This window comes from Delphinapterus leucas, chromosome X (assembly GCF_059928025.1).
Source record: "Delphinapterus leucas isolate spDelLeu-1000000601 "Yukka" chromosome X, BTC_Dleu_Yukka2, whole genome shotgun sequence".
NCBI classification, from domain to species: domain Eukaryota; kingdom Metazoa; phylum Chordata; class Mammalia; order Artiodactyla; family Monodontidae; genus Delphinapterus; species Delphinapterus leucas.
In genome coordinates, this window is record NC_143150.1 from 79,633,739 (window position 1) to 79,657,023 (window position 23,285).

Genomic DNA, 23,285 nt, shown 5'->3' on the forward strand with positions numbered 1-23,285 from the left:
GCTTTATTTCTGTGTTGGCAAGGCCTGGCATTGGGAATCCTCCTTACATGACCCAAAATACCCATTCTCAGACATACCAACCACTGAGGAATGCCTCCTAGACAGGCAGGGAGCCCGACCTGTGGGGGTGGCATGGGGATTCTTGGGAGAATGAGGCATCAGGAGAGGCACGGCTAAAGCCTAGGCTAGAAAGATTCTCTAGGGCAGTGGTTCACCAAGTGTGATTCCTGAACCAGCATCATAGGCATCCCCTGGGAACTTGTCTGAAATGCAAGTTCTCAAGCCCCATTTCAGACCTACTGAATAAGAGACTCATGGGGCCTAGCAATCTGTGTTTTAACAAGCTTTCTAGAGGATTGAGAACTACTGCTTTAGGTCAGTTACAGAGTGGGCTGGTCTCCCTGGAGAGAGAAACCAGCTGGGAGACCTCTCTCCCTGCTATCTTGGCAGGTAGCGTTGGGGATGGGCAAAAGCAAAGCTATACAATAAGCTCAACTAGAGATTCAAATCTGCTCTACCACCTACTAACTGGGTAACTGTGGGCTACTTGGTAATATCACAGGTTATCTTCAGTAAAAATGGGGATGTTAATGCTTACCTTGGAGAGCCATAGAGACTAAGATCACAAAAGAAAATCTCTTACCCAATGCCTGGCATATGTTTGCAACAAGTGTAAGTTTCTCTTTTTCCCTCCTTCCCTTTCTTTCTCCCTGTTTTACTTTCTTCCTCCCTTCTTCCTTGCCTTCTTTCCTTCCTGCTGAAAGGGCCCACTGGACACTCCAAGTTAGCTGTAGGCACATTCCTCATTGTTTATCAGAGACCAGCCCAAGAGATCAAACTCCCAATGCCTACAGGGTACAGTGATGATATTTCCAGGTTAAAAGTCAGGGCACATGGGTAGGACAATGGGATAGAATATTTGAAATTAGAATTCCTGGGAAATATAGATAAAAACGAATTGGATATCATTCCTTCTTTTTTTTTTTTTTTTTTTTTTTTTGCGGTACGCAGGCCTCTCAACTGTTGTGGTCTCTCCCATTGCGGAGCACAGGCTCCGGACGCACAGGCTCAGCAGCCATGGCTCACGGGCCTAGCTGCTCCGTGGCATGTGGGATCTTCCCGGACCGGGGAACGAACCCGTGTCCCCTGCATTGGCAGGCAGACTCTCAACCACTGCCCCACCAGGGAAGCCCGATATCATTCCTTCTTTAAGAATTATATCAATATTATGACTCTTCCCCCCTTTATCTTCTTATTCATGTCCAAAAGTGTCTTTGGTTTGGGGATGCAGAACACTGTATGTCCCACTCACTGGTAAGTCTGAGCAAGAACCAACCTATATTTAGTCCTGTACTCGAAATGCCCTGAGGATTGGGAATTATTTTAGAAGTCACATCAGCACTGTCCCAAGGCCAAGAGCTATTTGGGTACCTTGCTGGAGTAACCCGGTACCACCTTCTGGCTTTTTGTTGGGCTTGCAAGATGAAGAAGTTGGGATAGTTGGGAAATTAGGAATTTGGGGGGGTGGTGAATAAACCAGTTATAAACAAGAAATAAAGAACTTAAGTCTTGATATAGCCACTCCCAAATGGACTTTTCTTGGCTTTCTTCCTCTTATAGGTAGCTCTGTACGATTTGATAATTTGATCAGCTCCTGCTACTCGAAACTCTTGTCCTTGATTTTTATGAGATTGCACCCCTTGGTATCCTAACTATGTTCTGACAGCTCCATTTTGGTTTGTTTCTCTGGCTCCTCTTCTCTTCCTTTCCTCCCATTATTGTTTTCCTACGTTTCTGGCCTTCTTTCTTAGCACTTTCTTCCAGGGCAAACTTCCTTGGTTTCTACAATTTCTTCTGGGCCATTGACTCCCAAAACTGTATAACTATCTCCCCTGATCTCTTTTGAACTTCAAATCTACCTGCATGTCCTGCTGGCCCCCAACATTCAGCATATCAAAGAGAAAACTTGTCATCTCTTCGCCCCTTCCAAAACCAACATTTCCTCATAACTTACCCTCATGCCTTAATGATCACACTTAGGATTGAACTCCCTCTGCCAAATCAACTTTGGCCTCCTCCTTTTACTCAAAGGAGATCTAAATACCTTCAAACAGGTCTCCAGTCCACCTTTCTAGCTGCGGTTCAATCCCACTCTTCCCAGCCCTTTCCAACTCCACTACATATTTACCATCAAATTTCCCATAGCCTTCACCTTTGACACTTTACTCTGCCTTTCTTGTTCCCTACTCTGTAACAATCCTACCCATTCTTTTTTTTTATCATCTTTACTGGGGTATAATTGCTTTATAATGGTATGTTAGTTTCTGCTTTATAACAAAGTGAATCAGTTATACATATACATATGTTCCCATATCTCTTCTTTAAGGCCTATTTCAGTGCCCCATAAAACTGTTTTAGAGTCCAATAGCCACACATGATCCTTCCTCTGAAGTCTTGTACTAGGCCAGAGTATACCAGGCACTGTATGAGGCACTATACATCCAGAACTCAGTTCACCTTCTCTACAATTCTGCCTGTGAGGCAGGTATTAATATCCCCATTTTGCATATGAAGAAACTGAAACCAAGGGTTGTATAGCTTGAAAGTCTCATCCATGGCTTTTGTGATATTGTACTTCTTACATGCTGACAGTTCCATTTTGGTTTATTTATGTGGCTCCTCTTGTACTCCTCACCTCCCATTGTCACTGTTACTTTCTAAAGTAGCAAAGCCCAGAATGGAAGCTAGGTTTGCTTGCCCTTAACCACCTTTGCATACTGCTTGAAGGGCATTCACTGTTGGTACCCAAAGGGCCCTTGATCTTCAGGTAAGGACTGTGGCTGAATCACAGTAAGCAGATCCCTGCACACAGTGGGAATGCACTCAATGGGTGTTGGGTGGAAATGGATGAGCAAAGTCATATTTATGAAAAATTGTAGCAAGTTAAAAGTCAATCCTGTATACAAAGGGGAGATTTAAAACCAATTTCCAGCAGCCCAAACTTAAAACATCTCAGAAGATAGGGAAGAACATTCCCTTATTCCTGCTTGCATTTGTGACTAGAGAATACAGGAGCCCTATACAGCTACCAGCCCCTTCTGGATTGCCCTTCTCTCATTATCTGCACACACATCTGTCAACTCTTGGTTCAGTGTCTTACAGCTTGTGAATCAGGTGGGGGTGTAGAATTATCCTCACTTAACAGATGAAGAAAGTGAGACTCAGAGGCAGCATAGTTTATAAGAGCAGAGGCTCTATAAGAGCCAGACTGTGCCTGCATTTGAATTATGACTTAAGTACTTATTGGCTGTTTGAATTTGGGCAAATTATTTAATCTCTCAGAGCTTCAGTTCCCTCGTCTGTAGGATAGGGATAATAATAGTGTTTCCTCAAAGGGTTGCTGTGAGGATTAAATGAGTTGATGTGTGTAAAGTGCTTAGAATATTGCCTTACATATATTTAGTGCTCTATATTAGCTAATATTATCATCTTTATCATCCCTTCTTTAGCAAGGTCTTAAATCCAAGTGTTCTTTTTCCACCTTCTCTATCTATGGTGTTATGTTGGGGAAAAAATGGTTCACTAGGCTGGCCATCTTGTGACCTTAGGCAAGTCACTCCTGCTATATTATACCTGATCTATAAAATGAGGGATTAAGGGTGATGATCTTTGAAGTGCTGCCTAGTTCTGTCGTTGATTCCAAGTAGGCAGTGACAACAGGCTTGCCAGTTGGTTTGTGGCCACTGGGTCCTATCCAGGGATTGGCCTTGTCCAGGGCATAGCTGGACTTTGTGACCTGAGTGCCCAGGCATGTCAACTGGACTAAATGGGGACAAGAATGAGCCAAGTGCTGCTGGGAGAATCCAAGCATGGAGTCTCTCAAAAGAAGACTGCACTGTAGAAAAAATGCAGGCAGTGGAATCAGCCAGAACTGGGACTAGGGTAATTCAAACAGCATCACAGATAGAGTCCTGAGCAGAGCATTGGTAAGTGATTCCAAGATCACTCTTTGACCCTTGATAAAAAGTCAATGATATATCTTTAGACTATAAGCCCTCATGGTGCTCTGAGTTGGGCCTGTATGTGCTTATCGAGCTCTAGCAGCACCCTGTTGGTACCCATCTTTGGCAGGAGAGGGGAGACTTCTCTGTAAATACTTATTTTATTGAGGTCAGTGACCAGCAATTCTTCTTCTCCACTGAGGCCAGAACAAGAAGATATTGACTTTTAGTGTAATTGGAAGAAAGCAAATTCAACATATAAATAAATCTCCTCTTAGTCAGGGGCACCAGTAACTGAAGGTGGCTGTCCAAGTCTCTTTCTTTGGGGTTGAAGAATGGAGCCATCTTGTTTATGATATTATGAATGGAGTTCTGTGAGTTCATTTTAGCTTATTAGTAAACATTGGTAGTATGGCATGATAGGTATTAGTGCATATACAGTCAGAAGACTGAGCTCCATAATTTATTACATGTGTGATTGGCCAAAGGACCAGGTCACCACTCTGAGCCTCAGTTTCCTTATCTTTAAAATATGGGTAATAGATCCAGCTCATTCAGAAAGGATCCAGTGATGCAGTAGATGTGAAAACACTTTGTGAACAGTAAAGCATGAGGTACTTTAAAGGTGTTATTACAAAAGGTCCTATTTGAAATCTCTTTTACATCCAAGCTGAGGAGCTCCCTCTATGCCTTCTATAGAAGGCACAATGGCTAGACCCCTGAGCAATGAAGGATGCCTCATGCAGGAGCTAACCAACAGAATGCCCTAACTAAGTCAAAAGATCAGTGTGTGTGTTTTCTCCTGTGTGTGATGTGTTATACATTAATATCATGACCATAGGGTTATTCTCTGGCTGGTATGTTGGAAGGCAGACCTGTGTGAGAGGATGCATGTTCCATATTCTGTCTCTGTTATCTTTAAATTGTTTTGACTTCAGTCTTGTGGAGCCATAATTGCCTTGGGGTCCTTCCTCAAAGTAGGCTGATGGAAAAGATGACTTCTAGAGGACATGTTCAGCAATTCAGTTCCGGGGAGGGAATGTTTGAGTCCTTTGCCTGACAGGACATATGTTCTCTATTCTGGAAATTGTTCCTCCAAATGCCAGAAAGATTGATGACCCATACAGGCTGGAACCAGTTAGGGGAAAAAGAAGAATACATAACACAGTGGTCAGGATGGTAGCCAGAGAGAAACTAACTATTCCCCGACACCCATCCTCATCACTGTGCATAGACAAGTGTCATGAACATATGTGTGTGTATGTTTATGTGGCAGTGGCATAGATGTCTGCCTGGCGCTATGTGGAGCCAAGTCCTGCTGGCCAGAAATTCTAAGGACCAAGGTTAGGCTCTGTGCATAGCCCCTGCCTTGCTGACTGAAACTGAGCTTACCCCTTAACTTGCTTATGGTTCAGTTTTGCCATCTGTCAGATGTAGAAGTCAACCTAGATTCCCTGTGTATCTTACAGGGTGGTTGTTTAAATCACTGAGTGAATCTGTGACAATGTCGAGTTTCTTGGGAGCAAGGCATCACAGAACACCATATTCTTTCATACCTATGAACACATGACCTCTCTGGATAGCATCATGTGTGGGTGAGAACAGGAGGCTGCAGGACTGGGGTCCATTATATGTGAGGAATGCTGTGGTCTGTAACTCCTGAGGGTGGGGTACAGTAGGATTAAATAATGTATCACCAACTCTCAATTGGACAGTTCCAAAGAAGAAGAAGAAAGGGGGAGGAGCACAGAGAATTTATAGCAAATATGCTTGAGCCTCATTTTAGCCATTGGTTTCAGACTCTCTGCCCATTCCAGCTCCAGGGCTGCCTCGAAGTACCAAGGAGAATGGATTGGAGCTTTTTCTTCTCTAGGGAAGGAGATCTTGAGTAGGGATAAAATCATGAGGCCTGTGTAGTCCATATACACATTCTGGGTCATTCTACCCACTGGCTAATGGAGAGTTGATAGTATTATTTGTCTTGTAGTCCAGTGGAGCTTGCTCTCCCAATGTCATTTCCATCACCCTACCCTTCATCACTAATATGTGAGTTTTTCCATAAGTAGTAGAGATTTGGGGAGGGGGGCAAGTAAGGTAGCTAGACATGTGGACTGAACACATTCTTATTTTGTCTCCTAAGCTGATCACTGGAGATTCCATCGTTAGTGCTGAGGCAGTATGGGATCACGTCACCATGGCCAACCGGGAGTTGGCATTTAAGGCTGGCGACGTCATCAAAGTCTTGGATGCTTCCAACAAGGATTGGTGGTGGGGCCAGATCGACGATGAGGAGGGATGGTTTCCTGCCAGCTTTGTGAGGGTGAGTGTCAGCCTTCACTCTCCTCTCCTGTCTCCTTGGCTACTTGCCCCTGGCCTCCCCTTCACCAGCCCTTGTTCTCCTCCTTCCCCTTCTTGTGGCTCCTCACATTTTTCCCCATGTGTTTGGTCACCTACCCAGGGCCCGGGCTTCCTTTAATCTTTGCCCTTCTAGTTTTGAGACTTTTTTATCTTGTTTATTTTAACAATCCCCACCTCCTGCCTCCCACCTTCTACCCACTGTGACTTTGCACAAATCACTTTCCTTTTTGCCTTGATGGTTTTGAAGACGCTTTTAACTCTATATTGCTGTGAAATTTTACCTTTCTTCTCTCTCTTTTCTGCTTTCTTTCTTTTCCTTGCCTCCTCTTATTTTATCCTTTCTTTTTATAGATCTCTTCCCACCCTCTTTCTCCCCTCCCCACTCCTCTCTGCTTCCTTTGCCTCCTTTCTCTCATTTAGGGAAGTGTGAACACCCCTGCGTGTTGTCTTATGATTGTCTACAGCTGTGAATGTAAGCGTCTGGGCTCTCTACCCTCCCAGGCGTTGGAGTTTACTCATTGCAAATCTTACTTTTTGCAAGGTGGCTGGGAACTAAGATGTGTCCAGGGTGGGAAGCAGGCAGCTTGATAGTGCTGGCAAGGCCTTGACCCCTTTGACATTGTACCATGAAAAACCTGGCCGTTAAAAGAAGGGGCTCTTGGGAAGGGGCTCCTTAGCAGTTTCCACTTCCTCTGGGTCACCCATTAGCAGGATGCTAATGGGGAAAGAACATTGGCCTGGTGTTCCAGCTCTTGGCCATCCTTGGAGTTATGAGCTAGAATCAGCTGTTTGGCAATTGTGAGCTCTGATTTTCCCCATATGCAAAATGGTGTTGGCAATTCTTTCATGACAGGGGATATCACAGTGAATTAAATAATGTACATTAAAACAGATTTGTGGCAATACAAGTACCAAAGCCACATCAGGATGTCTTATGACCATCCTTACCACAGCCTATCATCTTTTGTTAGTTTCTTTTGTAATATAAGACTGAAGTCCTGACCCCAAACAAAAGATCAGAGTGGCTTGGGCCCTTGGAGGATGAAGGGTCTCAGGATAAGAAGGATAGAAGTGTGACATGAAGGAAGGAGCAGGGCATTTGGAATCAGATAATCTGAGATGCAGATGCAGTTTCAGCTTTATTACCTCCTAGCTCTGTGGCTTTTGGCAAGACTTTTATCTTTCCTGAGCCTTATTTCCTCATCTGAAAAATAGGAATAGGAGATGTTTTATGAGGATTAAATGAGATCACTATGTGAGTAAAGAATCCGACACAGTGCTTGGCACATAGTGGGTGCTTAGCAAATGGTAACTTGCTTTATCATTATCATTATCCTCATCATCACCACCACCACCTCCACCTTATTAACTCCAATAATGTCTATGTATCAAGGCTGTTCATAGTGGTTGAAAGAGGCCTCCTTCCTTGGAGGGCTGCAAATGTAGGAAGCACTGTTATCCAGTTAGAGCAATTTAGGTGAGGGCACTGCTCAGAAGCAAGGAAGTAGACAAAATAGCCTCTCATCCCCTCTATCCTGAGAATTTCTTAATGAAATATCCAGTCCTTTCTCCTCTACCTATATGGAGTCTTCCATCAGAGTTTCCACATGCTGTGTGTCCAAGCTCAGCTTTGTTGGTTGATGAACTGGTCCCAGGGGTAGTTAGAAAGAACACATCAATAACCATGGACCTTTGGAACTAACAAGAGGCCCCGTACACATACAGCTTGTGTGTCTTAGGCTGACGGCCCCCCCTTTTAAAAGAAGGATTAAACTGCACCCAGTGACAAAATCACCCACATCTGCATGTATTTCACCTATAGTGAAATGTCATTTTTATAATAAACTGTAATTCAAGGGGTGGGACAAAATATTGAGCAAGGCAGAATGACCCCAGGAGGTGAATGACAGAATCAAGCTTCAGAATATCAATGAACTGGCATTGATTTTCCTACATCCAAGTCCAGGAGGAGTGTTTCTCCAAGCACACAGCCCCAGCAGCCTGTTGGATGGGCTGAAGCTGACCTTTGAGAAGACCACTGGCTGGGCCAGGCATGCATAGTATAGAGTCTAGCCTAGTGGTTCTCAATCCTGGCTTCACAATGAAATAATTCACTTGGAATCTTAAAAAAAAAAAAAACCAAACACTAAAACCCAGGCTCTAGGCTAGTTAAATCAGAGTCTTTGATGTTGAGAACGATTTGGCCTAGGCCAGTACAGTCCAATAGAAATATAATGTGAGGGACTTCCCTGGTGGTCCAGTGGTTAAGACTCTGTGCTACCAATTCAGGGGCCCGGGTTCGATCTCTGGTCATGGAATTAGATCCCACTTGCTGCAGCTAAGAGCCCTCATGCTGCAACTAAAGATCCCACATGCCACAATGAAGATCCTGCATGCCGCAACTAAGATCCACACAGCCAAATAAAATAAATAAATAAATAAATATTTTTTAAAAAAGAAATATAATGTGAGCTACAAATGCAAATCTCAAATATAATTTAAAAATTTCTAGTAGCCACACTAAAAAAGTTAAAAAGATACAGTGAAATTAATGTATTTTACTTAACCTAATATATCTAAAATATTATGATACAATATAATATATTATCACTATAAATTTTTTAATAATATATTTTACTAAGTCTTTGAAATCTGATGTGTTTCTATACACATCTCAATTCATACTGGTCACATTTCAAGTGTTCATTAGCCATATGTGGCTAGTTGCTCTATCAGATAACACATATCGAGACTGAGGACTGTGACAGTAGACCAGGAGCATTAATGACAGAGCCTAAATCATAAGTTAGAGCTCCAATATTCTATTATACCAGCTCCAATATTCTATTCTATTCTGTTCTATTTTACCAGTGTTTATTCTTTGAGGAACTAAGATAGCATTCCATGTTGCCTCAGATTGTATTCAGAATGAGCATTTGATCATTGCAAACCTTTTTTTTTTTTAATTGAATTGTCTTCAGATCTCTAAAGGAGAGTACCATGCAACCTTAGTGGCCAGCTGTTGTGGTGTCACCAGTAAAAAGAAATGGGGTTAAACTGTTGCATGAATGATGTGAAAATTGACTCCAAGTTAGACCTTTCAATTCTCATGAATGAGCATTTATGTGTAGGTTTACATTTCTGGTAAGATTGTGTGTTCCTCAAGGAACTGAATGATGGAAGTTATGTAGGCTCTTTTCTAGTAGATATTTAAAAGTAGAATTGCTATTTCCATTCTTCTACACTGATTTTGGTTGAGGGTAGAATGGTATTGTGCAAGCAGTGCTAGATATATTAGAAAATGAGAGACCTGAGTTCTAATTTGGCTCTCTAAAACATTTGACATATGATAATTTTCTTTTAGTTTCTCCTTCACCTCTGAAGCATTCTCTAGAATCTATTCAAGCTCTGACAATGTCTAGGTAAGACATAGCGATGAGTCACACTGAACTGTTGAATCTTCATTAGTACTGATGTTATTGGTAGGTAGATAGGTGGTTTCCTGAGAGGCTGTACCTATATGTTGTATAGTTCCCTTGTTTATCCAGACTCATCCTGAGCTAAGATTCAGTAGCTCCTTGAGAATATCATCCTTAGGTTATTTGGCATATAACATGAAAGTATAATGGCAAAGAAAAGACTTTCCTCCTAACTCTATACCAACCGGACACCTTTGTGGATCACTGGACCAAATTGGTCACTGACATAGTGGAGCATCTCCATTTCCTATCTGGAAGACTCATTGCTGTGTGAACATCCCAGCCCTAGGATGGATAATCCAGGGTACTTAATGCTGTTCTATCCAAGCTAGCCATACCTGTTGTTAATCAGGTTTAAAACCAATGTGAATCTGAGAAACCCAGATTCTTGCCTCAGTCTGCTGAGTATGCAGCTTGAGCAGCTTCCTGTACATCTTTGAAGCCCAGTTTTCCTCCTTGTAAAATGGGGATAATTAAGTCTTTTAAAAATCCTTTGTAACCTGAGGTATGCTGGATACCTGTAAATAGGAAGTGTGATACCACTTTGGTTACTGTACAAGAAATTGCTGGGTTTATGTATCTTCTATTCAGTCAAATATCTGCCTCTCCTGTTGTTCAGAATTTCATTCTGTATGTATATACATGTCTGTGTGTGTGTTCTGAAAGTCTCTTTCTTCTGTACTGGGAATATGACTTCACAAGAGCAATACAGGAGTTGATTTACCTTCCCAGCAAATGGTCAGGTTAAGTGAATTACAGCTTGCTGAACATTAGTCCTCACATCTAACTGTTGACATCTTCAGCTGCTTTCCTGGGCCAGTTTCCCCTTTGGGAGCTGAGAGCAGACTGCTGGGATATGATTGTGTCTCTAAGTAGAAAATCCCATCCCTGTGGTGGCCCTCCTTTCGCATGCTGGCCCTAACTCCAAATCATTCAGGTCCATTTCTTTTTTTTTGCGGTACGCGAGCCTCTCACTGTTGTGGCCTCTCCCGCTGCGGAGCACAGGCTCCGGACGAGCAGGCTCAGCGCCCGTGGCTCACGGGCCCAGCTGCTCCGCTGCATGTGGGATATTCCCGGACCGGGGCACGAACCCGTGTCCCCTGCATCGGCAGGCAGACTCTCAACCACTGCACCACCAGGGAAGCCCCAGGTCCATTTCTTTTATCACCATGTAAAAATTGGCCTTTGCTCTGACTTTGGGCCATGGCCTGGGGACAGCTTACTACCCACTTGAGGGCAGGCTCTGTACAGAATACATGACAACCTGCTATTGTCAGTGGTAGGTGAGGCCTGAGGGGCAAGATATGGGTTTGTTCAGAAAATAAAGAGCCTACTCAGATGCCATCAGAACGTATTGTCCTTGTTTCTTCAAATTCTAGATTTCCCTGGTTTCTGGACTACATGGATGCAGGAGATGAAAGGATGAGCTAATCAGGTCATTACCATCATTCCTTACAGTTGTACAGATTAGATGTAACAGAAATTAAACCTCTACTGTTCATAGAGAAGCCCACTGCTCCAGAGTGTTACTTGGCTTTTAATTATATAGTGTCTATTTTTGTTTGCACTTGGGGAAAGTTTTTCACCTGTATGAAACCCTACTCACAATAGATTTACAGCTGGAAAGACCCATCTTGGCCAGGAGTAGCTGACTTAGATGTTTACAGGGCCAGGCAGGTAACTTACATGAGTAAAACAGTCTGGTACCAGGGTTAAGTGGGAGCCTGTATCCAGCTGGGAAATCTATGCCCTATATAAAGGGAGCAAAAGTGACTTGGATGGTTCTCATTGGTGGAATAGGTTATAAGAAGTAGGGAAGTCCAGTGAACTCAGATCTTCCAGATTTTTCAAGAAAAGCCAGGAATTGGATTTTATTCATATTTTTAAAATGTTGACCAGTAATTCACATTTTTAAAAGAAACACTGTGAAGAATAAACTGAACATATCAGCAGGCTAAATTGTAACCCCAGCTTGTGACCACTGCTCATCCTAATTTCTTCATTTTATAAATCCTGAGGAAACATAGGCTCAGAGAATGCAATTGACTTTCTCACTCATGTAGGGAATTAGTGACAAAGCTAGTACTTGAACCCAGGCCTCCTGAATCTTACTTTAGACAGGTGATTTAAAGTCTTTGTCTAGTAAGTACAATGTCTAGACTTCTTCAGGTATGGTTTCTGTCAGTTTACTGTTTTCCTATGAATGGGCCATAATTTCCTGTTTCTTTGTATGCCTTGTAATTTTGTGTTGAAAACTGGGCATTTTGAATATTATAGTGTGATAACTCTGGAAATAAGATTCTCCTCCTTCCCCAGAGTTTGTTGCTGTTGTTTGTTGAGGGATACAGTTGTCCATTTGTTTAGTGACTTTTCCAAATCTTTTTTTTTTTTTTTTTGCCAAGACTGCCTTCTTTGTCATGTGTGGTAATGGAAATCTCTATTCCATTATGTCATTGGTCAGCCAGTGACCTGACAGAGATTGCTTTTAGATACTTGGAGCCAAAACAAACAAACTACTATCCTGGTCTTTGCAACTTGGCTCAGAGCTGGGGAGCTCTGAGCTCAGAGCTCAGAGCAACTTGGCTCAGAGCTTCAACACTAATCCAGGCTGCCCACAGCTCTGCCTTAGTCTTCTTCTCCTACTCTCCTGATTTCATGGAACCTGCAGATTCTCCAGAAGTGCAAGCCTACAATCTGCTCAGGCTTTTTCTGAGCATGCGTCTGGTCCAGGGCATGTGTGTTGCACTCTGACTTCCTCCGTATGCACAGTGGCCCTTCTAAGTCTTTATTCTCCCAAGAAACTTTTTCCTCAGTCTCTTCCTTCCTGTGGTATTGGATTCATTTGCTGCTTGCCCCTTCTACTATCCCTTGCCCTGGGTGAACATGGGCAGTGTATGTCTTTAAGTCTTTCAACAGAGGCAGTCACAACCTCTAAAGCCAATTTAGCCTTAGGGGGTAGGGGGTACAAGACAAAGGCCAGTGTCTGTGCCTAGCCCTCAAGGACCAAACAGATCAAAACACACAGCCACAACACTTTAAGAACAAGGTCTTTAGTCCCTTGGCATCAGCAACCTGCAGGAGGAATGTGGGCCACCTTTCTCTTAGCTGCTGGGGAATCAGGAATGGTAGACAAATTAGCAAAAATGCTTCAAAATTCTCTTACCAAATTTTAGCCATTCTTTTCTGCATCAAGAGGGATAAATTGGAAGATTGGGATTGACATATAAACACTGCTATATATAAAATAGATAACTAATAAGGACCTACTGTATAGCACAGGGAACTCTACTCAATACTCTGTAATGACCTATATGGGAAAAGAATCTAAAACAAGGTGGATGCATGTATATGTATAACTGATGAACTTTGCTGTACACCTGAAACTAACACAACATTGTAAATCAACTATACTCCAATAAAAATTTTTTATAAAAGGTTTCCTTGGTTCCTGTAAGTTTCGGATTAGATTCCAGAATTCTGAAAAAGTTGGTCTGTCAGTCTTTGCCAGCTAAAGGTTGTTTCAGTAGAGGGCCTGATTCTTTGTGCATCCTAATCTGCCACTTTTAGTGATGTTACCCCCTCTTGAATATTAATCCTGTGCTTTCGGGGCTACAGAACAGTCAGGAAAAGGTATGCATGGGCTGCTAACAAGACTGTTAACACTTGAGGACCTACCTCCCATTTCAGGCTAATGGCAACTGTGTTTTGATTTCTTGAGTTGAGTTCAGACATGCCAGCCCTTGTTTTATCCATTCAAGCTTCAGGTGGACAAAGGCCTCTAGCCTTAACCATCTATGCAGAAAGTCTTATTTGTGATGCTAGAGTTGACTCATTACAGGATCTGTGAATTGAGGATGACATTAGCAGGGAGGACATTTCTCCCTGGATTACAGAAATTTCTCTCCTTCATACTAGAGTTTCAAATGGTATTATTAGCACTCATTTGCATTCACATGATCCATCTTAATGGCTTCTCACTATGTACACACTTTGGATGACATTATCCAGTACATCCTTTGTCTAATTGGTGGGGAATTTTCTTTTTTTTTTTTAATATGGAGTCACCCAGCTCAGAGATAACCTTAAATATGGCTGGTGCCTGACCCAGGTGATTTCCTCCATATTCAAGTAGGTCACCCTGTAGGTCTCTCTCAGAATCCCCAAATTGAAAACAACCATGAGGGTCATACAGTCTACCCCCCAGCCTCCAGGCAGGATTATAATTAAATTATCCTGGACTTTGGCGAACCTGGCAGGAATCTGTCAGCAAAGCCTAAACTACTTTCTTGATTAAGGCTGTTAGCCCTTATGTTGTAGTCTAAACCAATTTCTTTAAGCATGTTGCTTTTTGCACTAGGCAGGTGATATTTAAGAGCTGGCACCAGTAGAAGTCACTCTGAATTGTTCGCTTCATGATGGAGCTTTCCTTCCAAGGCCTTGCTCTTGATCCATAACATGAATTGGAAATTTTGTTGGCTGCCTGAGTTTAAGACTATGATCTGAGGCCTAGGGTCTGTTTTGCTCTGTGTAGCTAACCCCTAGGTTCATTTAGGGATCAGTTTGGGCCTCCCTGGTACCATGTCTACACTATCTTGGTGATCTTGATGACCTGAGGAGAGAAAGACCATGACTGATTGAGTGCTTGGAGATAAGGTCTGTTTCTGAGGCTCTTTGGGAAGTATGACGTTTTGAAAAATCATGATAATTGTGTATATATATATTTGTATATGCATATATTTCTTTTTCTGTCATTATAGATGTAATTATGAGTCAGGGTAAACCTCTTATCTTTTTCTTCTTATTATTACTACTGCTGTTACTATCTCCTTACCAGTATTTACTAATCTTTGAACAAAAGTGACTGTCCAGCACTTAGCAAAGCTACAACCTTGAGCCAGGTAGACAAGGGCTGAGGGTGTCTGGCATCTTGAGAGGCCTCCTCCCAGGAACCTTGTCCTGCTTATTAGAGAGTCACCATAAAAACCATACTCAGATGCCCATGGGTTTCTTTTTTGGTTTTCAGAAGTGAGTCTTCTCTGAAGAACTTGATTTGGGAATGCCTTAGTGCTGAATGAGAGAATTGACATTTTTTTCTTTAATTCTGTTCCCAGAATGGGTTTGATCCCTTAGATTAACTCAGGGTGGTCATTTCTGGAGGACATGAAGACTGGTTGCCAATCTCTAGGTTATGAGCCACAGGGCAAAGGGTCTGAGGGCTCAAGCCTTGTGTGTACCATTCCTGTTAGAGATCCAGCCAGCAATGGAGTCTGATACCTCCTGGCCTAAATACAAATAGGTACCATTGCCTTTCAGAGACATTTTCTCTTCTACAATAGGACAGGGACAAAGCAAAGTAGGCCAGGGCCTTAAGCAAGAAACCAGACTCCCTCACTGAGAATGGTATTCTCTGAGTATGGTGGACTGGACTGATCAGTTGAGCATGTCAGTACTTAGGTTAAGGGACCTAAAACTATCCTTCCCTTGCCTTGACTAGGATTAGAACTCAGATCCAGTGAGATCTGAGTTGCAAGGTGACCTTTGTTGAGGCTTTTGCCTTAGAGGAGTGAAAGAGTAGGTGAATGATGCTAAGAGGGCAGGAGAGGCATATGAATAGGGAGCTTTGGCCAGAAATTTTTCTAGCCTTTTAAGATTGGGTGGCCCTTCTCTATTGGAAATGTGCTATGTAGGTGTATCAAAGATCAGTTTGTGTGTGTTGAACAGGAGGACTTCTCTGTGGAGGAATAGGGAATGATAGGGCTCCTTGGGGATAGAGAGAGGAAACACTTTAGAGATTTCCACACAAGAAGAACACAGTGAAGGTAGCAGGAGCATTGGGCTGGGAAGTCAGAGATCTGAGTTTAAGGGCCAGCTCTGCTGCTTATTCTCTCGGGGATGTCAGGCAGGGACCTTTCTTTTCTGGGCCTTAGTCTCAACTAACAATTCAGAGAATTGGACCAGGTGGTTTCTAAAGGCCCTGTCTGCACCAGTTTGAGCTTCTTCCATGATTCTATAACCAAGATCATCTCTTAAGTGCCTGCATCCAGTTAGAATAGTATATCAAATTGGTTTGATGGACCTTTCCAGTGGAGAAGAAAGGATTTGGCTTTGCACTACAGCTATTGAGTAGAGGGTGGTAACACCCCATCCCCAGGTGGTAAGGCTGTTTCTGTGAGGCACCAGCCAGTGGGTACCACCAGGAAGATGACACAAGGTTGTGTAAAGAAGCAGTTCAGCTCAGAAGCTGTGTCCTCCTGTCCTTTGAGCAGCTACACTCTAAATTAAGAGACAGTTTGTTTTTGATCTCTACAGAGCTACCTGTGTCAATTGAGTAGGGAGATTCCTGAGGTGTAAATATCCAGGCCCCAGGCTCATCTCCTTAAATATGTCTCTCCCACTATTTCTCTAAAGCCAGGATGCTCTTTATTAGGAATCAGAGCCTTTAATTTTATTTTTTAAATTTTTAAAATTTTATTGGAGTATAGTTGATTTATGATGTTGTGTTAGTTTCAGGTGTACAGCAAAATGAATCAGTTATACATATATTTACTCTTTTTGTTTAGATTCTTTTCCCATATAGGCCATTACAGAGTATTGAATAGAGTTCCCTGTGCTATACAGCAGGTTCTTCTATTTTATATATAGTAGTGAGTATATGTCAATCCCAATCTCCCAATTTATCCCTCTCCCCTCATCCCCTGGTAACCATAAGTTTTCTACATCTATGACTCTACTTCTGTTTTGTAAATAAGTTCATTTGTACCCCTTTTTTTAGATTCTACATATAAGCAATATCATATATTTGTCTTTTTCTGTTTGACTTACTTCACTCAGTATGAGAATCTCTAGGTCATTCCATGTGGCTGCCAATGGCATTATTTTGTTCTTTTTTTATGGCTGAGCAGTATTGCACTGTATATATGTACCACATCTTCTTTATCCATTCGTCTGTTGATGGACATTTAGGTTGTTTCCATATCTTGCCTAGTGTAAATAGTGCTGCAATGAACACTGAGGTGCATGAATCTTTTTGAATTATGGTATATGCCCAGGAGTGGGATTTCTGGGTCATATGGTAGTTCTATTTTTAGTTTTATAAGGAACCTCCATACTGTTCTCCATAGTGGCTGTATTAATTTACATTCCCACCAACAGTGCAAGAAGGTTCCCTTTTCTCCACACCCTCTCCAGCATTTTTTGTTTGTAGAATTTTGGATGATGGCCATTCTTACTGGTGTGAGGTAGTACCCCATTGTAGTTTTGATTTGCATTTCTCTAATAATTAGCGTGAGCATCTTTTCATATGCTTTTTGGCCATCTGTATGTCTTCTTTAGAGAAATGTCTATTTAGATCTTCCACCCATTTTTTTTTTTTTTTTTTGCGGTACACGGGCCTCTCACTGCCGCGGCCTCTCCAGTTGTGGAGCACAGGCTCTGGACGCGCAGGCCCAGCAGCTGTGGCTCACGGGCCCAGCCGCTTCGCGGCACGTGAGATCCTCCCGGACCAGGTCACAAACCCGTGTCCCCTGCATCGGCAAGCGGACTCTCAACCACTGCGCCCCCAGGGAAGCCCCCCACCCCATTTTTTGACTGGGTTATTTGTTTTTTGATATTGAGCTGCATGAGCTGTTTGCATATTTTGGAGATTAATCCAATATCAAAAAACAAATAACCCAATTAATCACCTTTCATTTTATAATTACAACTTTGCTTTAGGATCCAGACTCCAGAGAAGAGAGGAGAAGGCTTCAGCCTATTCATACTGAAGTGTTAATTATTGATATCAAACTTTTGCCTGAGAATGATTTGGAGGAGAGAAGGGACCATGAAGGAAGCAAGGAAATGAAGTAAGCGAAACCAAAACCCAAAACAAACAAACAAACAAAAAAAACAGTAGATGAGGGAAAAAGGTGGAAAGAAACACAAAATACCATGGAAAGGGAGAGCTGCAAACATACGTACTTAGCACCTCCATTTGCTTGGAGCTAGCTGGTCCTCCACAGGGACTTCATGCCCCTTAGGAACTATTTTGAATTCTGGGGCACTGGCCTGAGAATCAGATAGAACTGACTTCACATCTTATATTCAAGTACTTGTGAGCAGTGTGATCTTTAAAATAATTTTTTCATATCTTCGAACGTTTTATTTTTCTCACCTGTAAAACGGGGCTGTGAGCCCTGATATTCCTTAAATATCGGACCCTGATATTTGAATAGCATGCTACAGTTTGATATGGCACAATTTGCCCTCTCTCATATAGAGAGTTCTAAGGCTAGTAGAGCAGGGCAGAGAGGTTATAGCTGAAAACCAGAGCAAAGAGAGACTATTTTCTTCAGAGACCCAGGCCACTCAGAGTAGTACCTAAAGCCTAAGCTTCTTGGGGCTCACAATCCAGTGCCTTCTGCATTCCCCATGACCATTGTGGGGCTCAAAAGAGCTAGTTCATGTGAAAGGACTTTAGCAACTCTGAAGTCTATGCCCCCATGAGAGATTAGACTTGCTTTTTACCCTGAGAGAAGCTTGAAGATTGGGTTGGCTTTCTTGAAGGGGAGAGACCACAAGTAAGGCAGAGGGTCAGATCAGTGAAGAAGGAAGCTACCGAGCAAAGGAATGTCCCTGGTACTGTCAAGGCCACCTGCTCATGATAGCTTGGCCCTGGCAGTTCTCTTTTGGCTCTTATTTGTCCTCCAGTTCCAGTTCCAAGATGACAGTATTCTTAGATCCTACTTACTGATGGCAAGTTTCCGGACTAGCCTAGGGCCAAAGTACCCCCGGCTAAGAACCAGGTTTGTTGGCAATATTATCTAGGCTGCTAGTCTCCAGACGTCTTTATGACTCTGCAAGGGCCAGCCTTTCCCTTACTTGACCTCCTCAGAGGGATCTGGAAACATCTTAGAGTAGCTGTGAAATCTCCAAGTATACCAAGTTTGGCTTTAGAGTGTACCTGTTTCTCTCTTATCTTCCCTTCTCTTACTTGGTCTTACCAATCTTCAGTTATTGAAACAACTTGTTCTCCAGAGCAGTGCATCTGGTCAGGTGAGCTGCTGTCCCAAGTAAGTACCAAACTCAGGTGCAGGCTGGGTTGGGACCACAATATGCCAGGACTAGGATGAGCACTGAGTCTCTGCCAGCCTCAAAGAGCTAGAATTCTAACCCCTGGGCAGCACTTACTGGTTGAAGATGGGGCTGCCTCCCTTAGGTTCTTGCATTGACTGACTGAACTCAGAACACTCAATAGTCATGAGATGCCATCCAATGGAGTTATATAACATAGGGACAACTGACCAAACCATTCTCTTCCCTTTGGACTTTATTATTTTTCCAAGAGCTTTACTTTTGGCCTCCATTTCTCTTTCTTGATTGGGGCAGATTGGAGACTATTCCCTGCCTCATTCCCCTACCCCATCCACAAATACAACCCTCCAGCTTTGGAACAGAAACAACTAGAGCTGACAGGCATATTCACTTAGATTAATTTCTGTTTCCTCACATAAGACATTGGACTGACATGGCTGTCTTTGGATGAGGTATTAAGGCATTGAGAGGAAAGCTGAAGGTAGGATTTTTTATATAACAGAACATCTAAAGTGGCACATCTAAGGTGCTTTCCCCTTGATCCTTCTGTAGGGATGGTGCTGGAGAAGGCAAAACCAAAGCCTATCATAATTTCAGGTGACTTCCTTAAAGGTGAAAGGAAGGCCTTTTCTACTTCATAAATGACCAGTTTTCTTGTTTCACTTTGCTTTTTTCCCCTCTTTGCTGGTAGAAGACGCAATTATACAAGGAGAAGTCCATTTGAGGTGGTGGGGGCCTGGAGTTCTTTGTTAATAATAGTTGAAGAAGACATTTGGGGTAACTAACTTTCCTACCTCTCCTTTCCTTCCACCATCACCACTTCACAACCACCCATCCCACCACCCACCCACTGCCCCCCGCCCAGCAGCAGAAGACCTAGAAGATGAAATTGCCCCTGAACAGTAAAAGAACTTCATCAGCTTTCTTGGCTTTGCTAAATACAAGATAGGAACTGAATCATGACAGGGACAGAGGGTGGGGGATGAAGGAGTAGAGTGAGCCCACGGGGGAGGGAAGAGGAGGGAAGGAGAGGGAAGGGATGGAAAGGGAAAGAGGGAAAGAAAGTCTGGAAGTATTTTCATCACTCTCAGCATTACTGCTATTACAACCGAGTGTTTTTTGAGCCCCTCCTTACTACCAGACTCTCCACAGTTATAGCAAAGCTCAATTAAAAAGAATACTTCCCCAGCCTGGAATCACATCCTCTCATTACTTTTACTAGCTAAACAGATGTCATAATGAAGAAACCTGTTTTTTATGATAATTCCTTTCATTAGTTAAGGACTTTCTTTAAACCTTTATGAAATCACTTGACATATCCTGTCTCACAAAAGCCTCTCATCATTAGCCCTTCTCATCCCCATTGCAGACAGGAGATGAGGGAACTGAGGCTCCAAGATGGGACATGACCTATCTAAGGTTCTGTAGCAAGTTAAAGTCGCAGAGCAGAACCAGATCTGTAAATTAGCCCTTCAGGTTGTTAGCTCAATGTTGTTTCTGTGACACCACATTGCCTACTAGGAGTTTTTGCTCTGTTTGAAGATGCTTGTAAACAGGATTTTCTTTTAAACAGCATAAATATTCTCCCTGAATCTCACTTGTACTAATAATATGTCTTATGAGCCTTTTATTTGCTAACATGGATCATCAATGAAAAGCCTTCAGCATCAGCATGTTATCAGTGTATTGTTCTTATTAAGGCTCTAAGAGTCATTCTCTGTGACCCTTGGTCCATGGGCCCTGGGCCCTGCATAAGGAAGGTCATTCTGGCTTAAGTTTGTGTTTGATTGGACTTTGTTGGATTGGATCCAGCCAAAAGGCCTGGATTTGTTGATTCTTCTTAAAATGGCCTGTGAGCAGTTGTTGTTGACTCACATAGCCAGGAAATTTTAGGTCTTGGGGAGATTTTAAAAGTCATCTAGTTCAGCCTCCTTGCTGATGTTTGAATGCGCCTAAAATATCCCTGCTTCCCAAGTGGTCATTCAGTCTCTGCTTTTATACCTCCACTGTTAGGTGGCTTCCTACATCTTCAGACCACTGGTTGTAGTTCAGGACAGTTCTGAGAGAGTTTGTCCTTAGGTTGAACTGAAATCTGTCTTGCTAGAACTCCTACTCATGAAAAGGTATAAATGGCTAAGAGCACTAGCTCTGCAGATAATCTTTCTGGATTAAAATCATAGCCTTCCCATTTATTAACAATAATGTAGTTATGGGCAAGTCACATGTACTTTCTGTGTTTCAGTGACCTCATCTGTAATTTGATGATATAATAGTACCTACATCATTAAGTTGTTGTAAGAACTAAACAGAATTATGCAAGAAAAGTACTGATAATAGGTTTTGACACATTAGGAAGTACTCAATAATAATATTCATGATATTAGTAGCAAACTTTCAGAATTAATAGTAGAAGTAGTGTCCTTGTTATACCCCCCCATCCCCTGGGAATACACTGACCCTCTACTCTATCTGTGGCCTTTCAGAGTTCTGAAGCGTGAGATGAGGTCTGCTAAGCCTCTATTGTTCTTCAGGCCTCTGGGCTTTTGTCCTGTCCCCTGCATCAGCTTCCTGTTACTCCTAAGTGTATCTAGCTACACAGAGACCATTTGAGCACTCAAGGCTCCGTTCCACCCCATTCAGCCACTTGTGTGAGGACATGGGCTACATGGAAGCCTGGACATGCTGATATTGCCAGACTCTCAAAGCTAACTAATGAGCCTTCCAAATATGTAACTATACATTCTTGGCTGCTCTGGCTTCTACCAATAGGCATAATAATGTTACTGGAGCTGTACATCAGCAGTTAGTCCTCATTTATTAGAGAATAAATAGTGGAACACTTTGCTATTCATCTTTTGTACGATGTATTACAGAAAAGAACCATAATATTAGACCTGTAAATTCTGCCCATTAGTCCAGCTCTTTAGTTGTTTTGATAAGCTTATTAAGGTAGTGGAGCTTGGGCCTGAGGCCCGTGTGTGAAGTAGAATCATGACCATATTCAGTTACATATTAGGTAAGCATAGCTTACTGTTATGAGCACAGTTAATAATGGTGTTACATATGAGACAGGACCAGCAGTATCCCTGAAGTTGCAGTACAGTCAGGTAAACTTAAACTGAGGCCAGGTCCTAGAAGTTCACCTTCCCATGTGTGTTGGGATTGGCTGAGAGTGTGAGATGAGTGAGGACCCTTCCAACTGTACACACTGGGGGAAAGTACAGCCCAGTAGGGAGAGTGCAGTGTCAGTAGGCTGCAGACAGAGGGTGGCCTTGTTGCCATGGCAAGTGGTTGGTATTAGTGGGTCCAGCATAGAGTTGTTGGCTGTGCTCCAATAAGGTGACTGGGAATCCAGAGGCAGGCCGTGTGCAATGAACTAATAATGGTTTTCTCATCTGTAGAATGAAGTGCTTAGTTATAAATTAATTCCTCCAACAGATGATCATCAAGTAGGTACTGAGGAGGTACAGAAGTACTTTAGACCTGGAGCCCATCCTACAAGAGTGTGATAGTAGATATGAAAACTTATACAGGAGGAAAATGACTTGCTTAAGTTCTGTGACCTTAGTCAAGTCCTTTCTCTTTCCCAGGTCGCAGTTTTCTCCCTTAGAAGATGGAGAGGTTAGACTAGATAAACTCCAAGAACCCTTTAATCAATACTCTATACTTTTATATATTGATGTAAAATACACATAACCATTTTAAAGTGTACATAAAATACCATTTTAAAGTGTACAGCTCAGTACATTTAGGATGCTGTAAAACCATCACCACTATCTAGTTCCAGAAATTTTTCATCACCCCCAAAAGAAACCCATACCCATTAGCAGTCATTCCCCTTTTCTCCCTTGCCACAGCCTCTGGACTCTATAACATTTGTACACAGGTCAGCCGGTAAAAGGCAGAGGATTGTTAAGGAAGGGATGTGGTTCAGTAGTTCAGTAGTAGGAAGGAAGAGGCATATGAGTAGCCACAGGAGAATACTTCAGCCTGGATAGGAGCTAGAAGAGGTTAGAAATACAAGGCAGATATTGCAGGAGAACCCTAAACAAGGAGCAGGCCAGATTTGGGGCACTGGTACAGTTTTACAGGATCAGATAGTGAGTGAGACCCTACCGGTAGAGTAGCAAGTGGTATAGCCTAGACAGCATAACACGTCTGACTCCAAAGCTAGTATTTTGCCAGGTCACCACCCTGAAATAGCTTTTCTGAATGTCTATCAAATATTGTGACCTTTCTGGGAGATGAGTAGATTTCAGAGAAAAGTGAACTTCTAAAGGTTCTGGCAGAGTCAGTTAATATCTATACATCTACACATTACTTGTTGGTTATTCATCTGCCTCCCTCCCCATCCCCAGGGCACAGGGCCCTGCAC

General features: G+C 42.6%; 1 protein-coding gene across 5 annotated transcripts in view; it reads left to right on the plus strand.

Moving 5' to 3' along the window:
• Window positions 1-23,285, plus strand: part of ARHGEF9 (Cdc42 guanine nucleotide exchange factor 9) — a 229,633-nt gene that overhangs the window by 47,938 nt on the left and 158,410 nt on the right. For 4 of the 5 annotated variants that reach the window (XM_022564102.3, XM_022564092.3, XM_022564103.3 and 1 more), the window contains one exon: window positions 6,142-6,321. The exons of the other annotated variant lie outside the window; for it this stretch is intronic. In XM_022564102.3, coding sequence (XP_022419810.1) covers window positions 6,142-6,321 — 180 coding nt within the window. Of the gene's footprint in view, window positions 1-6,141; window positions 6,322-23,285 lie in introns of those variants that run through there. 5 annotated transcript variants of the gene reach the window in all.